Consider the following 22,542-nt stretch of genomic DNA (forward strand, 5'->3'; position numbering starts at 1 on the left):
ACTCAACTACCTCGATGACTGGTTCATCCTGGTAGTTAATGTGCACGAACAGGGACCAGGTGCTCCGGCACCTCAGCCGTCTAGGGCTTCAGGTCAACTGTGAAAAGAGCAAGCTCATCTCATTCAGAGCATCTCTTTTCTCGGCATGGAGTTAGACTCGATGACGGCGCGTCTCACCAACGAGCGCGCTCAGTCAGTGCTCAGCCGCCTCACTCTCTTCTAGCCTGGGACAGTGGTTCCTCTAAGACAATTCCAGAGGCTCCTAGGGCATATAGCATCCTCAGCCATGGTCGCGATGCATATGAGACCGCTTCAGCACTGACTACAGACTTGAGTCCTGAGATGGGCATGGTGCCACAGCACATACCGTGTAACAATCACCCCCTCCTGCCATCAGACTTTCAACCCTTGGACAGACCTCTGCCTTCTGTGGACCGGAGTCCCCTTGCAGCAGGTGTTTAGACGTGTCGTGGTCACCACAGACGCCTCTCAACAGGGTTGGGGCACCGTGTGCAAGGGGTATGCTGACGCTGGCTCCTGGACAGGACCCCGGCTGCGTTGGCACATCAACTGACTGGCTAATTCGGGCAAGCACGTCTAGATCCGTTCAGACAGTGTACATAAATCGCCACGGTTGCGTGCGCTCTCATCACATGTCACATCTCGTCTTTTGGAGTCTGCCGTCCTCCCTACAGCCTTCACAGCTGGATGATTGGTTCCTCGGGTCTGGACGCCGCTCACAGCTGAGGAGTGCAATTCTGTTTTTTCTTCCCGGAATTGCATGATGAGCTGACGAGTTTGTGGAGGACACCCTTCTCCACCCGTCACAAAGCCTCTCGCTCATCTGCTCTCACTACCCTCGATGTTGGAGCGACCTACGTGTATATGGTGGTCCCTCAGGTGGACAGAGCGGTTGAGATCCACCTGTGCCCCGAGGATGCCGCCACCTGGCGGGTCGCCCTGTGCTCCACTCCAAGGCCTGTAGGATGACGTCTTCACTGACCTCCAAAGCCTACAGCACCACTAGACAGGCCGCCTCCGACCCTGCATGCCATGGCCCTCCTGCAAGTTCACCAGGCCAAGGCACTTCAAGATGTGCACTTGGGTAGTCCTGATCCCGATGTGCTGCAGGAACTGTGCTCAGCAACTGACCTCGCCCTCAGGGCCACAAAGGTCACAGCGTGGTCACTCGGGCAGGTGATGGCCACTCTCATGGTTCAGGAACGACATCTGTGGCTGAACCTGGTCGAGATGCGCGAAGTGAACAAGACACGCTTCCTCGATGCACCTGTCTCCCAGTTTGTTTTTTTGAGGACTTTGCCCAGCAGTTCTCCTCGGTGAAGAAGCAGACGGAGGCCATATCACACATCCTGCCCCACCACAAACCTGCTCGCCGATGGTGTCCTCCTGCGGCTAAGAAACGTGCAGCTCCGCCTCAGCCCGGGCCCAGCTCTCAGCCCCTGCGTCGAGTGTCCCACAGGAAGCGCACGCCCCCAGTCTCGTGGACCCCTTCGAGGACCCGGAAGGCTCCCAAGCATTCCTGAGATGCCCGACCCAGAGACCAAGACGATCTCTCCGGAGCTGGTAAGAAGACCAGCCCGGTGAAGGGCCTGGAGGAGAATCCTTTGTTGAATTTATTTCATTTGCTGCACTATGGTTTGCGTTTGATGTGTATCAGTACAAGGTCCTCCACTTCAGCATGTCCCTGTCCCCTCACATCTTTACGAAGGTCGCAGAGGCAGCCCTTGCCCCACTTCGGGAAGCAGGCATCCGCATACTCAACTACCTTGACAACTGGCTCATCCTGGCCCACTCCCAAGTGTTACTATGTGCTCACAGGGACCAGGTGCTCAGGCACCTGAGCCGTTTAGGGCTTCAGGTCAAATGGAAAAAGCACAAACTCACCCCGGTTCAGAGCATCTCTTTTCTCAGCATGGAGTTAGACTCAGTTTCAATGTCAGCACGCCTCACCAACGAGCACGTGCAGTCAGTGCTAAAATGCCTCGCCGTCTTCAGGCCGGTTACAGCCGTCCCTTTAAAACTTTTCCAGAGTCTCCTGGGACATATGGAGTCCTCTGCGGCGGTAACGCTGCTGGGGTTGATGCATATGAGACCGCTTCAGCACTGTCGGTCCAGCTGATTTGGGAATGGTTCAGCAAGGCTCAGGTAGACCTGTTCACCTCCCAAGAACTCTGACTTGGTTCACGGGTCTCTTACTCCTCGCGACAGCCCCTCCCTGGCGAATTCCCCTGAGGAAGGACCTTCTTTCTCAGGGACGGGGCACGCTCTGGCATCAGCACCCAGATCTCTGGAACCTCCACGTCTAGCTGATCTACCACCTGCCGTCGTAGACACGATCAACCAAGGCGCTTGTTCGCGAATTGGTGTTCTTCCCGGGCTGAAGACCCACAGAGGTGTGCAGTTAGGTCAGTACTCTCATTCCTGTAGGAGAGGTTGGAGGGAGGCTGTACCCCTCCTCCTTGAAGGTGTATGTGGCCGCTATCGCAGCCCACCATGACACAGTAGACGGCAAGTCTTTGGGTTCCTAAGAGGCGCCCGGAGGTTAAATCCCTCCCGGCCAAGCCTGTTCCCCTCCTGGGATCTCTCAGTGATCCTCTCGGGCTTTCAGAGACCCCCATTCGAGCTGCTAGAATCAGTCGTACTCAGGGCCCTCTCCCTGAAGACAGCCCTCTTGATCACGCTCGCCTTCATCAAGAGGGTCGGGGACCTGCAAGTGTTCTCTGTCAGCGACACTTGCCTGGAGTTCGGTCCGGCAGACACTCATGTGATCCTAAGACCGCGACTGGGCTATGTGCCCAAGGTTCCTACCACTCCCTTCAGGGACCAGGTAGGCTTTCTCACTGGGTAGTGGATGTTGGCCTATCGCACCCAGGCCATGCCCCCCCCCCCCTCCCCCTGTGGGTCTAAGCACACTCAAGCACTCCCTAGCAGAAATATGCAGAGCAGCGGGTTGGGCAACACCCAATACCTTTGCGAGGTTTTACAATATCAGGGTTGAGTCGGTTTCATCCCGTGTTTTCTCAGGTCCGAGTCGGTAGAACTCGGTAACATGCTGACTCGGTAACCCCCTGGTTGCCGTGTCTGTAGCAACTCCTCCCTCCCAATAGGCAGGATCTACCACCGAGCCACTTTCCACATGTGACCTAAAAGCCCATGTGATGAGTTTCACCACTCTTTACCTCCCCCAGTCTGGGCAGGTGTGGTTTCCGCAGGGTCTTTTCCCCCTGAAAGAATAGGAATTGGGAAAGATCACCTTCCCCGATGCATATGATAGCGTCAAGTTGGCCCCAGCCACTTTAGCTCTATGCGAGGAACATAGAGAGAGAAAAGGTGAAGCTGGCACGGCCTGCTCCTATGCTTGGCATATCGCCTTGTTTCCCCCTGTCGGGGGTAAAGAACCAGAAGGCTCTGATGATTTTATGGGGTGTTGGGGAAGGGTACGTGTAGTCTGACACAGCCGGTCACTTTGGCACGTAAAATACCTGCCCGCTCCTGTGTCAGCAGTACACGTCCACAACTCAATGCATGGCGTGATTTAAATTGGACCCCTAGTGTCGCTTCTTTGACACAACATCCAATGGAGTGACAGACGGGGAATGTCTAGGTTACAGATGTAACCTCCGTTCCTGATGGAGGGAACGAGAAGTTGTGTCCACCCGGCCACATCGCTGAACTGAGCCACTGTTGCAGATGAACCATTGTTGGCTCCTCAGAAAAAATCCTGAATGAAACAGATGCATTTCCCTCCCTTTATACCTGTATGTCCGGGGGCAGGACATGCAAATTCTGTCTGCCAATTTCTCATTGGCCTTATCTCATAGATCAGAGATGCAAAAGGCGCTCAAGAGAGACCCCTAGTGTCGCTTCTTCGACACACCGTCTCATTCCCTCCATCAGGGAACGGAGGTTACATCCGTAACCTAGACTGATTTGATTTAATGGTTGGGACAAGCTTTCAACACATGTGTGGTTGGCTAAATTTGCTGTGTGAATCTTAATTTTGCCAAAGGGAACCGTTATATGTGTAATGAATTGTATTTTTCCACATATCTAGTATATTCAGTTGGGAACTGCTTTCAAAAATTGTTTTGGGGAAGTTGCCTGATATCTTTAGCTGAGCCATTAAATTAAACTTTAAGTGACTTTATACTCAAAAATATATTGTTTTACTAAGTATATATCAAAGAATACATAATTCACTGTTGACCTCTTTGGATTTCCATGCTGCAAGCTATAATCTCAAAGATCACAATTGAGTTAATTCTCCATTTTCGACAATGGTAATCAAGTCATCTTGATTAAAAAATTAGAACATGGAATAATATGGGAGTGAGCAAATGATGACAGAATTGGCTGAAATATTCAGTTAATGGCCCTCTTTTCACTACAAGGTGATTTTCTCTTAAAAGCCAGTCCACCAGATGACTGTCAAAGGGGGAACGTTTAAAGAAGAAGCAGGAAGGAGGGAAAAGGATACTGTTTTGCCCTGGAGACAGACAGAATTGTATGTGAAGATTCAAGATGGACTGAGTTGAAAATGCACCATCGTCCTTATCTGATTATGTTATGTAAGTTTGTGGTTTTTCGAGGTTTGAACGCTGCAAGATGATTGATATGATGATGTGTTTGAGTGGGTGTGTTCTCCTTTTTTTAGATCACAAAGCCCAAAGCTGCAGGTTGTGTAACCATATAATGAAACAAACAGTGGCCCAAAAGGTATTTGGACACTTCAAGAACTCATGTAATGTTATTGGAGTACATAACAAAATATGAAATCAAGTGGCTTTTATTTTAAATAAACACAGCATAAGCACACTTTTCCATTTTCTAAGAATATGGAAAAAAAGTGTTATTTTGATTTGCACTTCTCTAATGTTGTGTCCACCAGGGATGAATGGTAAACTATTCTATACTTCATGACAGTGTCTGCATTGGTCAGTCTTTCAGGCTATTTTAGACTTATAAATAAAATAATATAAGATGTAACATTCCACTGTACTGCACTCATCTTACTGTTGGGAGATCTGGGTCATGAGAGTAATTTCACCCAACATAAAACAACCGCTGTCCCAGTAAACTAGTTTGGATGTTTCTCACCTAACTACCCAGACTTTTCAACATCATGAATCATAATTCTCAAAGTTTGTTTTTCAGACTTTAAGACCATTTGTAATTGTATTATTTATCATGATTTATAAGGTTTAAGAGGGTAAATGCGGTTATTTGCTTGTCTGATTGGGGGAAACATTGTTGAAGCATGAAGTCATTATAATGAAGCCATTATCATGAAGTCAATTGAGAAAAAGAAAAATGCAGCAGCCTTAATTAGTCTATTGTATCTGCTCCATTTATTATTTGGTCCCGAGCACCGTGGTGTGAGGACCATATTGTATCAGCTCTGTTTATTATTATTCTGTATTATTTTTATCCAAAGTGAATCACATTTTTGAGGGCCTAAACATACTCGAAAACTTACGAAACTTTCGACACGTGCCAGAAGTGGTGAAAACTTACATCTGATGTGGGTTTCAGAATGAGGTGTAGCAAAATGGCTAGATAGCGCCACCTACAAAATTTCAACATTGTGCACCTCGCGCTATATTTCACCTACATGTACGAAACTCGGTACACATGTGTAACATGCCAAGACCTACAACTAAGTCTATTAGACCCGTGCCCTTATCTCAACAGGAAGTCAGCCATTTAGATTTTTCTCTCCAATTTTTGGTCAGTTTTTTGCCATTTCCAGGCCTTGGACTTTAACAAACTCCTCCTAGAGATTTCATCGGTTTGACAACGTATTCGGTCAGTCTAATCTAAAGGCCTTGGCAATGCTAAATTGTGAAACATTTGAAGGGCGTGTCCGTGGGGGCCTGACAAATTGCGATGTAAACCGAATTATATTTGTGATCGAAAGTTCATGAAACTTTGCAAACACCTCAAAAGTGGTGAAAATTTACATCTGATACAGGTTTTAGATTTAAGTGTTGCAAAATGGCTCGATAGCACCACCATACAAAAATTCAACGAAGCAGCCCTCGCAACACATTTCACCTACATGTATGATTTCCATGGCGGCCATATTTCGATGTTTCGCCATGAAACAGGAAGTTGTTCTAACTCAAACATACAATGTCCAATCTGCCCCCAAACTTTACATGTTTGATAACAGTCCCAGTCTGAATACACCTACATGACAATATTAAGTTATAGTCATAGCGCCACCTACTGGCAACAGGAAGTGCATGTTTTGATGTATAGTTATAAAAGTCTTATTTGTTGTGAAGCAATAAGTGTCTTAACTCAGGAAAAATTTACTTTCCAGTAAGATGCAGCTGAAGTATGCTTATAAAAAAAGCGTTGTCTTGTTTAAATATCTGCTGTGATATAAGAGTCTGTCAGGCAATATATCAGCATCATTATTCTGAGGTTATTTCCGTATCTTTTTCCCGCAGTTTTCTCTCTCTTAAAATTTGGAGATCCTCAGTGGTAATGGTGGATGTTTAAGATTTTCCCTTGTTTTGAGTACTTGTATAAGGCACAAATTCCCACAGGGGAAGAGCTGAAGAGCCAAGTTCTCATTGTGTTGATGTTAAATTTCCATTTCTAGGCAGGAGTTATTCCAAAGCCCTCTTTCTAAAAATAACACGACAGAGGGATGAGCAAACACTTTGCTGAGAGCAGATTTGTTGATAGAAGCCTTAAAATGATTGAATTCTGAACATTCAAATATTTGGAGTGTGCTAACGGACATCTTCGGCTAAATATCAGTTCTGATTATATATACATACTGAAGGTATCAGTACATGAGATTTTCAGAGATTTGGTATGAGTAAGGTGTTATTAATCATTTTAAAAAACAGCATTGTTTTCTCTTTGTGAAGTCCAGCTGTAACTGTAAAATGCATGGCCAATAATAAAGATTTAATTTCACCAGCATATTATCAATGTATGTATCTGAAAGATACAACTGTATATTATTAATGTAATACAGATTTTTATTCCTCCACATTTTGGGACAGAAATGCAGAAGAAGAGCCACAATTTCTACAAAGCTGTAAAATTCATGAAAATACAGTGTGGTACAAGAGTCTAAGACCACATTGAAAATCTGGGATTTAAAGTTCCATATAAATTTAGAAACAAAAATGTATAATGTTCAATAAAGAGGAAATAAGTAAGATTCTGCACAATTTTAGGGTAAAAAATAAAATAAAAATTAGGTCACTATTTTCACTTAAATTATGCTGATAATATAATTGTGATGAAAACTTAAAAAAAGAACAAAGTAGAAGCATCTGAATGGTTTCAGACTTTTTGCTATTTTATTAAATTAAATGTATATAGTATAATATAAATATGTTATAAATCTGACTTATTGATACATGAAATAATTATGAAATTATGAACACAATTGTATATAGTTGTGTATAGTGGTAGTAGTGGTGGTGGTGTAGTGGTCTAAAGCACATAACTGGTAAACTGGTAATCAGAAGGTCGCTGGTTCGGTCCCCACAGCCACCACCATTGTGTCCTTGAGTAAGACACTTGACTCCAGGTTGCTCCGGGGGGATTGTCCCTGTAATAAGTGCACTGTAAGTCGCTTTGGATAAAAGCATCTGCCAAATGCATAAATGTCAATGTCAATGTCAAATATAATGTTAATTTGGCAGACTAATTAATAGATGAAAATATTATTGGTTGCCTCGCAGCAACAGAAAACACATTCATCAATGACCCCATATTATAAAGGAAAACAAAAGGAAAAACAACAACACAAAATATAATTCAACAACACAACCCACAATCTAGAGCAAACTATTTGTTCAATCATAATTTCCGTTGTGTTTCTGAAAGTGAAGATTGTAGAAGCCTAAACTATAACAACATTAAATTGGCAAATATATTAAATGGTAAATGGTCTGCAGACCTTAGCGGTTACCAAAACACTTTACACTGTGTCCCATTCACATACACACTCACACTCATACACCAAGTTGCATGTAAGGCACTAGCCTGCCATTGGGATCAACTTGGGGTTCAGTGTCTTGCCCAATGAACTTCGGCATGTGGAGTCATGTGGGCCAGGAATCAAACCGCCAACCCTGCGATTAGTGGCCGACCCGCTCTACCAACTGAGCCACAGCCGCCCTGATAATGTAGACCAATCTGCACTCCAGTCTGGATTGTTTATTTGACATTGTTACTTTTAAGATCTGCATGCTGTTGACATTTGTGGTTATGATTTCATCATGGCCTTTGAGCAGAACAATGTATTCTAGCAGAGAGACACACTGCACTCTTACAAGTTACTCACACACAAGCTCATTAACTGCTTGATCAATTGCCTGGCAGGTCGTTTATCTTACAATTGGCTGCTTTAAAATCTTTTCAAATGAATTGTTACAGTGAACACCTGAAATATCTTGAACATTTTACACTCTGTATTTCAAGATAATGGTTTCATTTACACTAAGCAGTTTATTTACAACTAGTATCAATTGATGCAATAAAGCATGAAAATGATATACACTAGTCACAGTGAATCTCCCATAGTCTTTCTTTGCACACATCCTGTCTGGTTTCCATCATCACCCATCACCCATGCCGGCCTTAGCAAAGAAATTCTATTTGCACCCTCAATGTGGCTCATATATGCCCCGGCCACTGCAACGAATGAATCGATTCGATTATTTGACCTCTTAAATCAATACAACATATTCCTAGCATTTTCTTCTATGCCTACCATTTCATGATTGTCACTTTCAATCTTTTGGCTATTTTTCATGCTTGTAGTTTTCTGGATTTGTACAGGAACAGCCACATTTATTTAGTAACTTTAAATAGTAAAGTTTATTTAGTAAGGGATAAAGTACAGTCAGCCGGTTGTTATCGCAAAATAAACCCAGACAGGGTGATCAGAACTAAGACGTGAAGCAGAGGACTCTTGTATCACCCTGAAGGGGTTTATTTTGCGGTAAATACATTATCCCGCTTATTACACGGCTACTAACCAAATAAATATATACATGGACATAGTCCGTGTCAGCAATGTCCAAAACTTTGAAGCTCCAAAAGGCATAAAGGCAGCTTAAAAGTAGTAAAATGTAGATGTAGGTGAGAAATGGATCAATATTTAGTTGCTGCAGTTTTAACTATAAATTCTCGTCCGTGCCCAGTAGGTGGCGATATGCACAAAGAATGCAAATTGCAAAAAAAGAAGAAGAACAACAACAACAACAACAACAACACCTAGGAGAAAAGAGCACATAGAAGGGCTGTTTGAAAGTGGAGATTTAGAGTAAAAATGTAATATTTATATGTTTTGTGCTTAATAAAAATACTTAAATATGAATCTGTTTCTCACCCATACCTTGCATGTTGCTTCTGAAGGCACAGATTTGCCACAGGACTCATATGGATTACTATAATGCGGCCTTTATGTGCATTTTAGAGCTTCAAAGTTCTGGACCATGTTGATTTGCATTGTAAGGACCAACAGAGCTGAGATGTTCTTCTAAAAATCTTAACTGTGTTCTGCAGATGAAAGAAAGTCTTACACATCTGGGATGGCTTGAGAGTGAGTAAATGATGACATCATTGTCATTTTTGGGTGACCTATTGCTTTAAAATTTTATTTTAGACATCGCTTGTATCAGTAACAAATGCATATTATTATTTTACACGAGCACAGAGAGTCTTAAGGATCAGCCTCTTCCAATATTGTTTTGTATGTTATGTGTTGTCATTGATTGTTGGCAACTTGTACAGGTAAAGCCTGTGATCACAGTTCAAATTAAGAACAGCATGTTAATGAAACAACACTCAGGGGTTTTAGCCTTGATTTGTGTGCGGAAAGAAAAAAAAAACTTGAACAATGCCTCAGGGAAATCAAGAGTGTGTTTACATGCTGAATTGAGCACCCCTATTCTTTCCATCAACAATTTCCACTGAATGAAGAGCCTACAGAAGAATACCAGCACATCATTAGTCTAGAGCACAAATGCAAACCTCCTTAAAGAGCTGGAAGTTTCTACTAGAGAACACTTAAAATGACTTTATGAAAGAAAAAATATGGTCTGAATGAAGATAAAAGCAAGATTAGGCCAATGTAAATTCACCATAATAGTTATCCAAATATGTCTGTCATAATTTACTCAACATCATGACGTTTTAAACCTCTGTAAGTTTATACATATATACAGTATGCATATACACACACACACACACACACACACACACACACACACACACACACACACACACACACACACACACACACACACACACACACACACAGATCAAAGATTCCCCCATTTAGCCTTAACAGACTGTAGGGGCAAGTACATAGCGAGCACCTATGAAGGCCGGAACGGTACACAAGGGGACCACCTTTGTCTCCCCAGTGGCGATGTTTTACACACCACACCAGGTACTCATTTTAGGCAACCTAGGGGAGGCCGGGACTGGTTCAGATAATCATCACTGGTGTTTGCCATGAGCGGGAATTGAACTCAGGTCGCCAGGTTTGTAGCGCAGCACGCTAACCGCTACACTACCACTACAAACAAAAAAGGCCACGTGAAGTGTCGAACGCCCGCTGGCAGGAGGTCACAGGACAGATCCAACCGGTGACACGGGTCAAATGACTGAGATGACTGGCTGATGCACCACCTATGCCCCCTACTGTGCCAACTTGCTGTGCTTTAGCCACCCTGCACTCTGCTTGTTGTTGTGAGCATTGCTCCTCTTCCCTCCATTGTTGTTGGAGGGCGACTGCCTCCAACTGGCCAGCAGCATCCTTCACAAGCCTCCTCCAAAGAGGCCAATCTTGACACTGCTGGTACCAGTCGTCGGCAAGTCCACTCAGCTCCACATCCTCCTGTACCACATCACTCCATCTCTTCTCCAGCCCGTGCTGCGACCGCTTAGCCCCCTCTATCCGGCCGAACAAAAGCTGTTTAGGCATGCGGTGGCCGGGCATGCGGGCTACATGACCCAGCCAACGCAAACTTGCCTGCCGGAGGAGCTCACCGATGGGACTTTGTCCACATCTTTCAAAGACTTGTGAGCTCCTGGTTAAACCCAGGATGGATCTTAGGCAGGCCAGCCTAAATGTTTCTAGCCGGCGATGATGTTCCATTAGGGGGGGTCCACGTCTCACAAGCATAGAGAAGGGAGGGAATGACCGTGGCCGAGAATACTTGAAGCTTTGTGCGGAGCGACAAACCGGGTAGCGTCCACACAGCGTTATGCAACCGATGAAAAGATAATGCCGCTCGACTGATTCGACACCACTACACACACACACATGACTACCACTACACACACGCACGCACGCGCACACACACACACACACACACATTTTATACAGTTTAATAAAGTTTAATACACATTAATATTTACATGGCTTTGCACACACACACACACACACACTCACACATACACACACACACACTTTATACAGTTTAATACACATTAATATTATTATTACATTAATAGTACTATGGACCATATGTAATAAAAGCACAGCAAAGCAAAAAAATAAATAAATAAATAAATAAAATTTAATAAATAAAAAAACAATCTAATAAATTCTACATAAATAAACAGAACAATAAAAATAGGTGAGGACAACTTAGCAATCTTGCATTTAATTTAGTAACACTGTATTATGCTTCCTTACACACATGTCTATAGTGTCTGGACTATTTACGTCACTTATTAGTGGTGCTTGTCAAAGTAAGTGTCGCTATTATAATTGCTCATACTTATAGGGATATGAACAAACCCATAACTTAACAGTAAGTACTAAACTTTCCTGCACTGTTTGTGCTAGCAGTCATAAATGATAGCTCTGAAGCAACCACTCAGAACACCTTAAAAAAACTAATAGAAATGCCCAAAAAACACCCACAATGCTCTTGCACTGTGGCAGCGAGATTTGCTCGAGCAAGCATTACAAGCATTACAAAAATCCACACATGCATCTTTGTATGACTTCAAAAAGGGAGGGAGCGCGTATTCAAGCGCTTGATGATGTTCCATCAAATACAGACATTTGCTGCTATAACACTAATCCAGAAGATGCAAATGTATTCCAATCAATTTAAGATCTCTTAACCATAAGAGCTGCTTTTTGCAACATTATTGAAGATGCTGCTTGCAACAGGCAGAGTGACATTCAATTCAGCTCAGACTCTGCTAACATGCTGTCCTTAATTAATCTCCGAAAACAACCTGAATTTAAGAGTGAACCCTCCCTACTGACACACTATCATTTGTGTTTATTCTAAAGTCATGCTGGACCCTCTTTTGATGATTAGCAGGGATAGTTCTGCGTTTTCTCAAGCACGGCCAGAAAGACAGAGAGAGATTGAGAGAGAGAGAGAGAGAGAGAGAGAGAGAGAGAGAGAGCACAAGTATTTGTTAAGCCCTCATTCCCCCTTCACTACCTCCAAAATGAACCGAATATTAAACACACGGGAGCTCAGAATCACTCACTTGGGAAATTTTTCTGCTGCAGCAAATGTTCTCCAAAATATCCTACTTGTGACCCTTTCATGTTCCTAGCGGAGATAATACGGAAAGTTCTGTGCATGCTGGAGGTAACTGTGTCTGCAGAACATACATACAGTTTTGTTGTGCATATCATGACATTTGAACTTTGAACAGTGCATGCATAACATAATATACTGTACATTGTGATGATTTGTGGATCTTTGATCATGCAAAATATCTGAAAGCCTGTACTTCAAATCTTTAATTACACCTTAACGATTGGTCATTTTGAAGACAGAAACTCGTATAACTCTTTATGTATGTAGCATTTGAGAAGATCTTCCAGTGCCATAATAATACACTCCTTCAAAGTCCTGCATGTTCACTGAAGGGTTCCATATTGTAAAGCATCTCCTGGACAATGTACTTGAACAAGAGGGCTTCCTCAACCTGTCAGTCTGATTTTGGAGAATGACATGAGTGTGTATGTGTAACCTTTAAGGAGCAGATGCTAAATAACTTCCCTAACTGACCTCATGGTTTCATTGAAAGGCAGCAGACATGTCATACTCATGCTGTGATGTCTTAAAGTCCTTGTTGTGTGCTTCAAATTAATTACGAGATTGAAAAAGCATGCCTTATAAATGATTGTCTTCAGGCCTTTGAAGACAAATTGATCACTGGATTTGGGGTTTGTGATCTTCGAAAGACGTGCAGAGTTTGCTTGAGGTACTTTGTAGCATGCAAACTAGATATTTACAAGCATAATTGTATATTACAAAATATCCGCATGACAGCTCGTAATAATTATGAGATAGCGAAATCGTAAGAAACTGTACTGTTTGACTTTAACACTTAAGAAAGAAAATGACAGTGAACTAATTTCTTTCCTTAGTCCATATTTATTTATAGACAATTGACTGATGTATGTTAGAAACCTCTAATATGCTTCCTGCATGTCGTTCAAAACCCCATGTTTTTTTTTTCCATCCATGGAAACAAAAGTTATTTTTGTACTAAAACCATGTTTAAGTTTAAGGTCAGGGTAATGGGTTTGACTTCATGGTTAGTTTTCGGTTTGCATTAGGGCTTAAACATTAGAAAAACCGTAAGTGCATTATTGGTTAATTTATTTTGTTCTATGGGAGTCAAAGTACGATTTCGCCATCTCGCAATATTATTACAAATGCTCACAGAGTTTTATTTCACGTAGTTTTCTGTATGTGAAATAATCAATACTTATTACATTTGATGGATAGAGATTCTGATCACAAGGTCCATAATAACTTAGCTTTATGTTTTTCTGTGTTTTCGGTACAATTGTTCTCTGAGATGGCCAAACCAGATTTTTAAAGATCGTGTTTATCCCATGTCAGTCTTTTATTGTGATATTGTGTATTTCAGAAAAAATTTCCAATAATAGGCAAGTTAAACAGCCTGATCTCACGTAAAATTCGTAAGTGTGTACCGATTTTTCTTTGGACGAAATCGGTATATGTTCTCCGATTTTGAAAAAAGGCTGAAGTGGTAAGTGTTTCAGAGCGTTTCAAAGTGTGACATCCATTTATATCCAGGAGAGTTCACCAGAAACCAGTTATTTTTTTTTTAGCTGAACAGGGTGTAAAACTGTGAAGAGGAATGTTTATTTTATTTACTCTACCCCCAACCCAAACCCAAATCTAGCTATAACCATTAGTAGAGACAGAATGCAATGTTAGAGATAAAAACACAACCTCCTAATCACGCTTGTGAATGTTTATGTAAATGTGATTACTTCCTCATTTGAATGGGGATTGAACTGTAGTCTCCCATGCAACTGACACAATGTGCTAACAGTCGTCCCATGAGGGATAGTAATTGTTGTTGAGCCGTTCCAAATGTATGTCGAATGGGAGATAGGGCATATTAGTGAGTCAGTATACTGTTGCTGATCCCAGGGTCCTGGAACTTTTGGAAACAGCAAACCGACTTCCCGTGTGATCATGTTGATGGTCATGGGGTCATGACATGTCATTTTTTATTATTTCAATATGTTCCTTGAGGTTGACTAGTAATTATAGTAAATTATTTTGCAGAAAAAGCAGTCATATTGTTGAATAAGTTGATCATTTTCTACCCTCATCCTGACCCTGTGTCAGAAACGCTTGGCTTTGTTGCTGCAGAAACGCCCACTGTTATGATTGGTTCTCTGCTTTTGATTGACCTGTCATCTCACTGCTCACTGCTGCTGGGTGGGGATGTGGAAGTGACAAGTTAAAGTAGGCATTGATGTGTTGTTGTGGAGGCAGTCAGATGCAAATCTCTAACACAGTGTGACATCACAATGTGGAGGAAGAACGAGTCGTTGTGACAGCTTGGTTTCAACAAATGCTTTTATTGCAGTGATGAGGAAGTTTTGAGTTCTGAAACTTACAGTATGTTTTTATAGTACAATGACCTCTTATATGTTTCAAGATCAAGGAAAATTGTAATTCTCATGTCATAGTCACTATAAAGCAAAACAAACTGTTTTTGATCTGAATTGTCAAACTATCTTTTCCTGTCTAAGCTGCAAATAAGATGCAAAGTGAACCGGACTTCATGCCAGTTGTCAAATGCCTGGCTCTACAAGACTAGACTGATTATGACACAGTAACTAGAATTTAGTATAAAATTATATAATAAACTTGGACAAATTGTGTTTCAAACACAACTTTGACCCCAACCTCAATTCCTGTTATCCCAGTCAAAACTGGTGTTAATAAATATTTTTGTTCTTGTTCAGCACTAAATAAGACTTAAAAAATCGCACTCAGAATTTTTCCCACATTGGAATTGCATGGAGATGTCTGTACCTCTGTGACTTTAGGGTTTACAATAGCATCTGAGCTGTTTAATGTAGTGCAGGGAATTATGTAGTGGAATAGAGTGTTGTTTGACTTATGACTGAAAGGCGAACCGAGCAGTTTAGCTTAGTGTGACTTGAGTGACCACATCTGGACAGTGTTTCTTCACATCTCGCTGACTTGGTGTTCACATTTGCACATATAGATGGTGACACCATGACAAATGCTGCTCAAAGGTTGTGATAGTTGCATGTGTTGCTGTAAAAGTGGAAACCTTCCCTGACTTGACCCAAAATTCCTTGAAAAGATGATTCCAAAATAATTCACCCCAAAATAAAAATATATTTACTTATTTATGAGTTCACTGAATAACCATATCTGACAAGCTCCAAAAAGGATAAAAAAAAAAACACCATTGAAGTTTCACAAAAATTGATCATACAACATCAAATCACGTTACAGTACCTACATATTTGGGAAATTATTGTTAGGTGCCTCATTGTATGAATTGCAAAAGATTCCTGGTGAATTGAACACAAGAGGCAATAAATCAAGAAATGACTTTTATTTCCTCTACACAAATGACGAATAGTGGCAAATGATCCATTCATAAATGCTTACTTTTCGACTTTTCCTCACACAATGCAATCTCATAACATCAGAACACTTTAACTAGGCAATTTGTTTTAATGTTTGCAATAACTAGCCAACTACACTGCACAGGAGCTCATCTGAATCGAATTCAAATAGGGTACGAAACCTGAAGAGCATGTGAGTGTGGGCTGCAGCAGGCTGGTGAGTGGACACGTGAGCCACAAGTGTTATTGAAGCACCACAAATTGACGTGGTTGATTCAGCAATTGTGTTTTTCAGCTTTTTTTGCAGGTTTAGGTGTAAGGTTTAGGATAGAGAGGTAGGTTTTGTGGATTTTGTTGACTTGATAAAGCATTAAACTTAAGGGTTCTCTTTTCATGATTGGCTAGGTGCAGCGCTAAGTGCACATATTACTAAATTATTGTGAGAGTGCTAATTCTAACTGCAATTTTCGTGCCAGCTCAAACTGCAAGCGGGCACGGTTGGGAGTGTTTGTGCTATGCGTTTATGCGTGCAAACTTTGGGCGGATTGTATATTAATGATATGGCGCAATTAGCTATTTTCTTGAGAAATAGGTCATTGCGCTAAGAGAACCACGAAACTCGCCACAAAGTCTAAAATCAGTTCCTGCATTTTCAGTTTGGGGATTCCATCAGCAGATCATATTAATAAGTTATCGATCACTTTTAATTCTAGCCATCATTTGTGTGTCAGTAGTTCAATATGATTTAATGTCATAATAATAAGTAGTCTGTCACTCACTCAACGTTGTGTCGATGGAGTGGCATTAGGGGTTGCTCCTGGGAGCCCCAGACATATCTGATCTTTGAGAAAATGCCAATGAAAAAGCTGGAATGCATAGACTCATTCAGACTTCTACTTCTGGAGCCGAGCGGTTGTATTCACTGAGCTGAATTAATCTGCCGTCCATTCATCTCTTTACTCTCACGAGCTATTGGTCTCTATGGCACATTACAGCGGTTCTCCCCCTCCCGCACTGGCATTGGGCAGAGAATAAACCCCTGGGTGCTTCAGCAGCAGAGAGATAAAAAAGACCATATTTTCTCTAAAAGAGAATACATTTCCTACTAAAAGAGTGGCACTTACGAAAGCGTCTTTTTCAAGATGCCTTTTAGTTTGTGTGTTATTCCTGGTTGCGATCACTATCTCTCCGCTTCTGATGGCACGATTACTGTCTCACATATTTGGGTGCTACCCACGCGGAGACATGTTCATGGCTGGTTCATGCCCTCAATGCGAGAGCATGACTATAGCTACGTTGCGGTCGCGGCTTTCCTTCATCAGAGGGAAAACCACCCCAGCGGCTCCCTGGCTCAGTCCTTCTATCTATGGGTATGAGGCTGTCGGTTATCACTGGGGCATTTGGCGACTTCAGTGGGAGCTTCTCCGTCGGGAAACCCCCCATGGACCTCCCATTCTCCAGCACGCTCGTATGCCCTGGTCGAGTTCTGGGATGAGACCGCGGGTCCGTCTCAGGGCGGGTTCGTTGTCTCGTTCGCAGGGGTGGAAAGAGTACTGAAAACTCATACTCAAGTAGAAGTACTGTTACTTCCCAAAACATTTAGTGTGAGTACAGTAAAAGTAGTTGTCCTAAAAACTACTCAAGTAAGAGTAAAAGAGTAGCTCATTTAAAAGTACTCATGAGTAGTGAGTACTAAGTTACAAAACCTATACCCCATTATAATGAACACTGTATGCCAACTTTTAAAATACTTCACTTATCTATGATAAACACTACATGAATCTGATTCCAAAAATAAAAGGGAGACATGATAACAGAAAAGAAAAGAAGTTCAATGGAAAGGAGGAGGCGAGAACCGGCTTGATAATATAAATAATAGTTTAATATATGTGGAGCGGAGGGGGGCGGGGCCGGGTAGAATGTCGGACGCGCGGTCCCCAATCGGCCTGATGAGGCTCGCGAGGGATAAAGGCGGCCGGTGACGACGGTTCGAGAGAAAGAGAATTACGGGCATGTCCGTCATGTGTGTGTTTATGTTTCTGCTTTTGTTTTGAGTTTAATTAAATTATTATTTATATTGACAAGCCGGTTCTCGCCTCCTCCTTGCCCATCATAACCCCCGTTACATTGGTGCTGAAACCTGGGAAGGAGGAGGGATGCCCTCTGCCGGGTGACGGAGTAGCCCGACCACCCGGATGCGGGGAACGGCCGCCGTCCGCGGGAGAGTGGGGACTGGATTCCCCGACCTCCTGGAGCGATGGAGCCGCAGCCAAGGGTGGAGGAGTGCCCTGCCATCCCCCAGAAATGCGGAGTGTTCGAGGACCACGTGATGGTACAGCAGAGAACCAGTGAGTGAGTTTCTTCTCTCTCTCCTCTCTCTCTCTATTGCGCCGTGTTGGCCTTTTCCCTCGCCTATTTTTTTTCCCCTCCAGTCTCCTCCCAGTTCGAGGAAGGCGGGGATGACCTGACGGGGCGCAAAGCACACCCCTCCCCAGGGAAAGGGGGTGTATGTCATGCCGGTGGCACCCCGGCCTGAGGTAACGCCGGGAGGATTGTGGTATGGAGGGGGGCGGGGCCGGGCTAGAATGTCGCACGCCCAGTCCCCAATCGGCCTGATGGGGCGCACGAGGGATAAAGGTGGCCGGTGACGACAGTTCGAGAGAGAGAGAATTACGGACTCCCCAGAGTCTGTCATTACTCAGGCTTACTCAGACCACCATGTATTCACTGGAATCACATTTGTACCCTAGATGGCACATATGCCTTCAGTGATATCTCCCTTTCCCAGGAGAGAAAGAGGTACCATCTGCTGGTAAGGTAACACCAATGTGATGGGGGGTATTTCAGTATTAGGCACAGCTTGGAAAAAATTTAGTTCAAAGTGCCAACTGTCTGGAAAGGTTTCTGAATCTTGTTATTTTAATTATGAGAAATAATGGTGACGCATACTTGTTGACAGAAACATGGAGTGGATTGTTTTGAAAGTGTATTTTTTAGGTGCTCTAATTGCACTGTAGAAATGTTTTGTTGGGTAGACTAAAAAATGTGCTGCATGCTGTATCATATCAATTGCTTTAATTCAATGAATGTAATTTAACACAAATTAAACTTTTTCTCCATTTTAATCACCTTTTTGCAGTTATTATTCCATGTTTTATCTCAAAGAATATAAGGTTATAAAACTGCATGTAATATAATTATAAATTAATTTAAAAATATATATATATTTGCTTTATATGTCACACTGCATGATGATTCCCTTAGAAAAATGTACCATTTTAATATCTGTTTCTACCGAAATACCAGTCACTACGGTAATTATTGGCCTACATCAGTAAAATCTTCATCATTATAATACATTTATATAGAATTTCCTTTAAATTATGTTAAATGTTTTCAGAAAATGTCTGATGTTTTAATTTTTTAGTTTAATTTTAGTGTAGTTACTAGAAAATGTGTGCAACGGTTTATTGTATAAGTGGGAATACCTTTCTGATACCAACATTTGTAACAACATAAATAAACAAACTTTTTTAACGATTCACATTCATTGACATGCATGATTAATGCATTTCAATTTCCTAACAAAGTTCCATCAAATTTGAATTGTGTAGGCCTAATTTAAAAATAAAACTTAAATTATTCAATTCAGCTGAATATAATTTTGTTATGAAATTGAAATGCGTAAATCTTAATATGATTTGTTTTGAGTGTTAAGCGAAAGCACAAGAAAATACATTTTTAAGAAACTTTTTTGGATTATTTAAAAATATGTAAATAAAGCCGGTGAGGGTGGCTTTTGCTGCACTCTTGGCCCCAGGGGAAGTATAGATAGAAATAAATAATAGACAATAGACAATAAGAAATAAAGGAGTGACTATCGTGATAAGGCAATATTTGCCGCCATACTTTTGAGATAGGAAGGTGTTTATGTGTGACATAATTAAATACTTCCTTTTAGTGTTGACAGAGAGAGAGAGAGAGAGAGAGAGAGAGAGAGAGAGAGAGAGAGAGAGAGAGAGTCAATAATATAACAAAGAGAAAGTGAGAGAGAAAGAGAGAGATAGAGTGAGAGTCAATAATAAAACACAGAGAGAGAGAGAGAGAGAGAGAGAGAGAGAGAGAGAGAGAGACTATAATAAAGAGAGAGAGTGTGTGTGAGAGAGAGAGTCAATAATATAACAAAGAGAGAGAGAGAGAGTGAGAGAGAGAGAGAGACTATAGATATAACAGAGAGAGAGAGAGAGAGAGAGAGAGAGAGAGAGAGAGAGTCAATAATATAACATAGAGAGAGAGAGAGCGAGAGAGAGAAAGAGCGAGAGAGATATTATTAAAACATTGCAGGCAGTGTGTAGGGCTGTAGACGTCTGTGGCTCGTCGCAGTCGTGGTAAATGTGTGTCTGAACTCCCTCAGAAGTGAGCAGGCGGATGATGCACACCGGCTGATCTTTATAAGGCGGTATGGAGGTATATCCTCCTGAAAGCGAAAATATGATGGAGGCTTGGCTTGACGACAATCTTGAGTTCGCACATTCATACTTTGTCCGAAAGGCTTCTCGGTAAGTTCAAAGACTACTATATTAGTTTGTTTGATCAATGTAAGGTCAATAAATCCACCGATGACTATATAAGGTAGACGGCGACAACGGCAACATCGTCGCGCGACGATATATCGTAATGATCAGCGCGCGATATACGTAACAGCCGTTTAGACCATTTTTGCCGGGTGCAAAGTAAACAAAGTCAATACTTACTAAATTTTTATGGGCACTCAGATCAGAGTCAAATGCAAATATTATCTGGAGCTTGAACTCTTTGAATGAGTGTTTGCATGATGTTTATTTGACAGATGTCTGTCATTGATATTAACAGCATTGAACAGTTCCACAGCAATTATAATGATTTCATTGACAAGCCATATCAACAAACAAAACAAGCAAATAGACCACAACTATGGTCCTTATGATTATAGAATGGGAAAAAATCATAAATTATATCTCTTTAATATCTCAATTGTTTCTCCTTGACAGCAATGCGATTAAATCTTGAGCAAATATAGACTTTGGCAAAATCTCTTACTTCACAGATGTTTCTCCTGAGAAAAATGTGGGATGGTCCATAGCTAGAGTCCATAGACAATGAGGTTTAAACATCCTCTTGTGCCACTAAACATTTCATTTAAAACAGTTCTCCTAGTCTTTGCCATTTTATGCTTGCAGTGTCTGTGTTAGTTCAGTGAAAGCCAGTATAGAGTTAGCCTATATCTGGAAATAATACTGCACATTTTATGACACTGGTTCTTATAGACTGAGGAATTCCAGATGAGCTGCTAAACTCAAGGGTCTATTCAACCTTTAATGTGAGTACAGAGAATTTAGCTTAAAACCTTTGTAGCAGTTTAAACTGTAGACATGGACACGATGCCATGTGCATTATGATCAAACTGAGAAAATGACTGAGATGAAATGTGCAAATTCTCTTCATTCAGCATACACAAGTTTCTCACTAAAGAGTCAAGCATTGGCTGACTTCTGTTTTTTTGTCAACTTTGTCCAGATTGTTTGGGCATAATTCGATAACCATGGCGAAAATCAAAAATCCACCCGATCAGTTATGCAAGGCTTGGTCTGAACATCATTTTAGACAAATTTAGTGCATTTATCTCACCAAGATTGAGTTCTCTATGATTCACAGTCTGTTGATGTCCAAACACAGTTAGGACAGAAACATTATAATTAGAAAATCAGTACAAATACATTGTTTATCAGGCCGTCTACGAGTCATTTAGTACCAGGTTCTCCACAAACTTTCAGTGCGTGATGGGTGAGGGGCGGCACTCATTCGACCGCGCCCTAAGCCCGTCTCGAACGGCTCTCCTCGCAGGCCGGCTATCCCGGGCCAATCGGAGTCCCGCGGCGCTGCGGTATCATTACGTTTAGGGGGGATTCTGACTTAGAGGCGTTCAGTCATAATCCCACAGATGGTAGCTTCGCACCAGTGGCTCCTCAGCCAAGCACCAGCACCAAATGTGTGAACCTGCGGTTACTCTCGTACTGAACAGGATTACTATTGCAACAACACATCATCAGTAGGGTAAAACTAACCTGTCTCACATACAATGTTTAGTGTTTGGACCCCTAATGATGCATTCCACAGCTTTAAAGATGTACATTTCTGAAATCCAAAAAAGTACTTATAGGTATTGCACAAACTGAAGAGCCACAGGTGCGCTTTTTCTTAATAACTGGCAGCACCTAGTTGTTTGACTAGACAATCTACATTTTGACTAATGTTTTTATGTAAATAAATAAAGGTACATGTCTAGTTTCATCATTATTTGTACTTAAGGCCTTTAATTTAATGAAAACAATCTTTGTATTGTGATTTGTTTTATTCATTTTATTTTCTTTACCATTGAAATTGTGTAAAATTAAACAATTTATCAGATGTAGCCACATTGAGAGCCCCATATCTCTGGGATTATCTAAAAGGATATTAAGATATTTTTTTAATATGTATGTAGGTATATCTAATTCTGTGATTAGGCTCTCCAACTTTGGACTCATAGAATGCAACAAGGGACGCTAATGTCAACTAAATTTTGTAACAAACCTACC

At 41.8% G+C, this 22,542-nt stretch overlaps 1 protein-coding gene across 3 annotated transcripts in view; it reads left to right on the forward strand.

The window, feature by feature from the left end:
* The first annotated feature begins 12,487 nt into the window (after positions 1-12,487).
* pde5ab (phosphodiesterase 5A, cGMP-specific, b) overlaps positions 12,488-22,542 on the forward strand; it is a 41,418-nt gene continuing 31,363 nt past the window's right edge. For 2 of the 3 annotated variants that reach the window (XM_052131601.1, XM_052131611.1), the window contains exon 1: positions 20,387-20,484. In XM_052131601.1, coding sequence (XP_051987561.1) covers positions 20,387-20,484 — 98 coding nt within the window. Of the gene's footprint in view, positions 12,630-20,386; positions 20,485-22,542 lie in introns of those variants that run through there. The other variant, XM_052131618.1, reaches the window with a different exon arrangement.

This window comes from Xyrauchen texanus, chromosome 1 (assembly GCF_025860055.1).
Source record: "Xyrauchen texanus isolate HMW12.3.18 chromosome 1, RBS_HiC_50CHRs, whole genome shotgun sequence".
NCBI classification, from domain to species: domain Eukaryota; kingdom Metazoa; phylum Chordata; class Actinopteri; order Cypriniformes; family Catostomidae; genus Xyrauchen; species Xyrauchen texanus.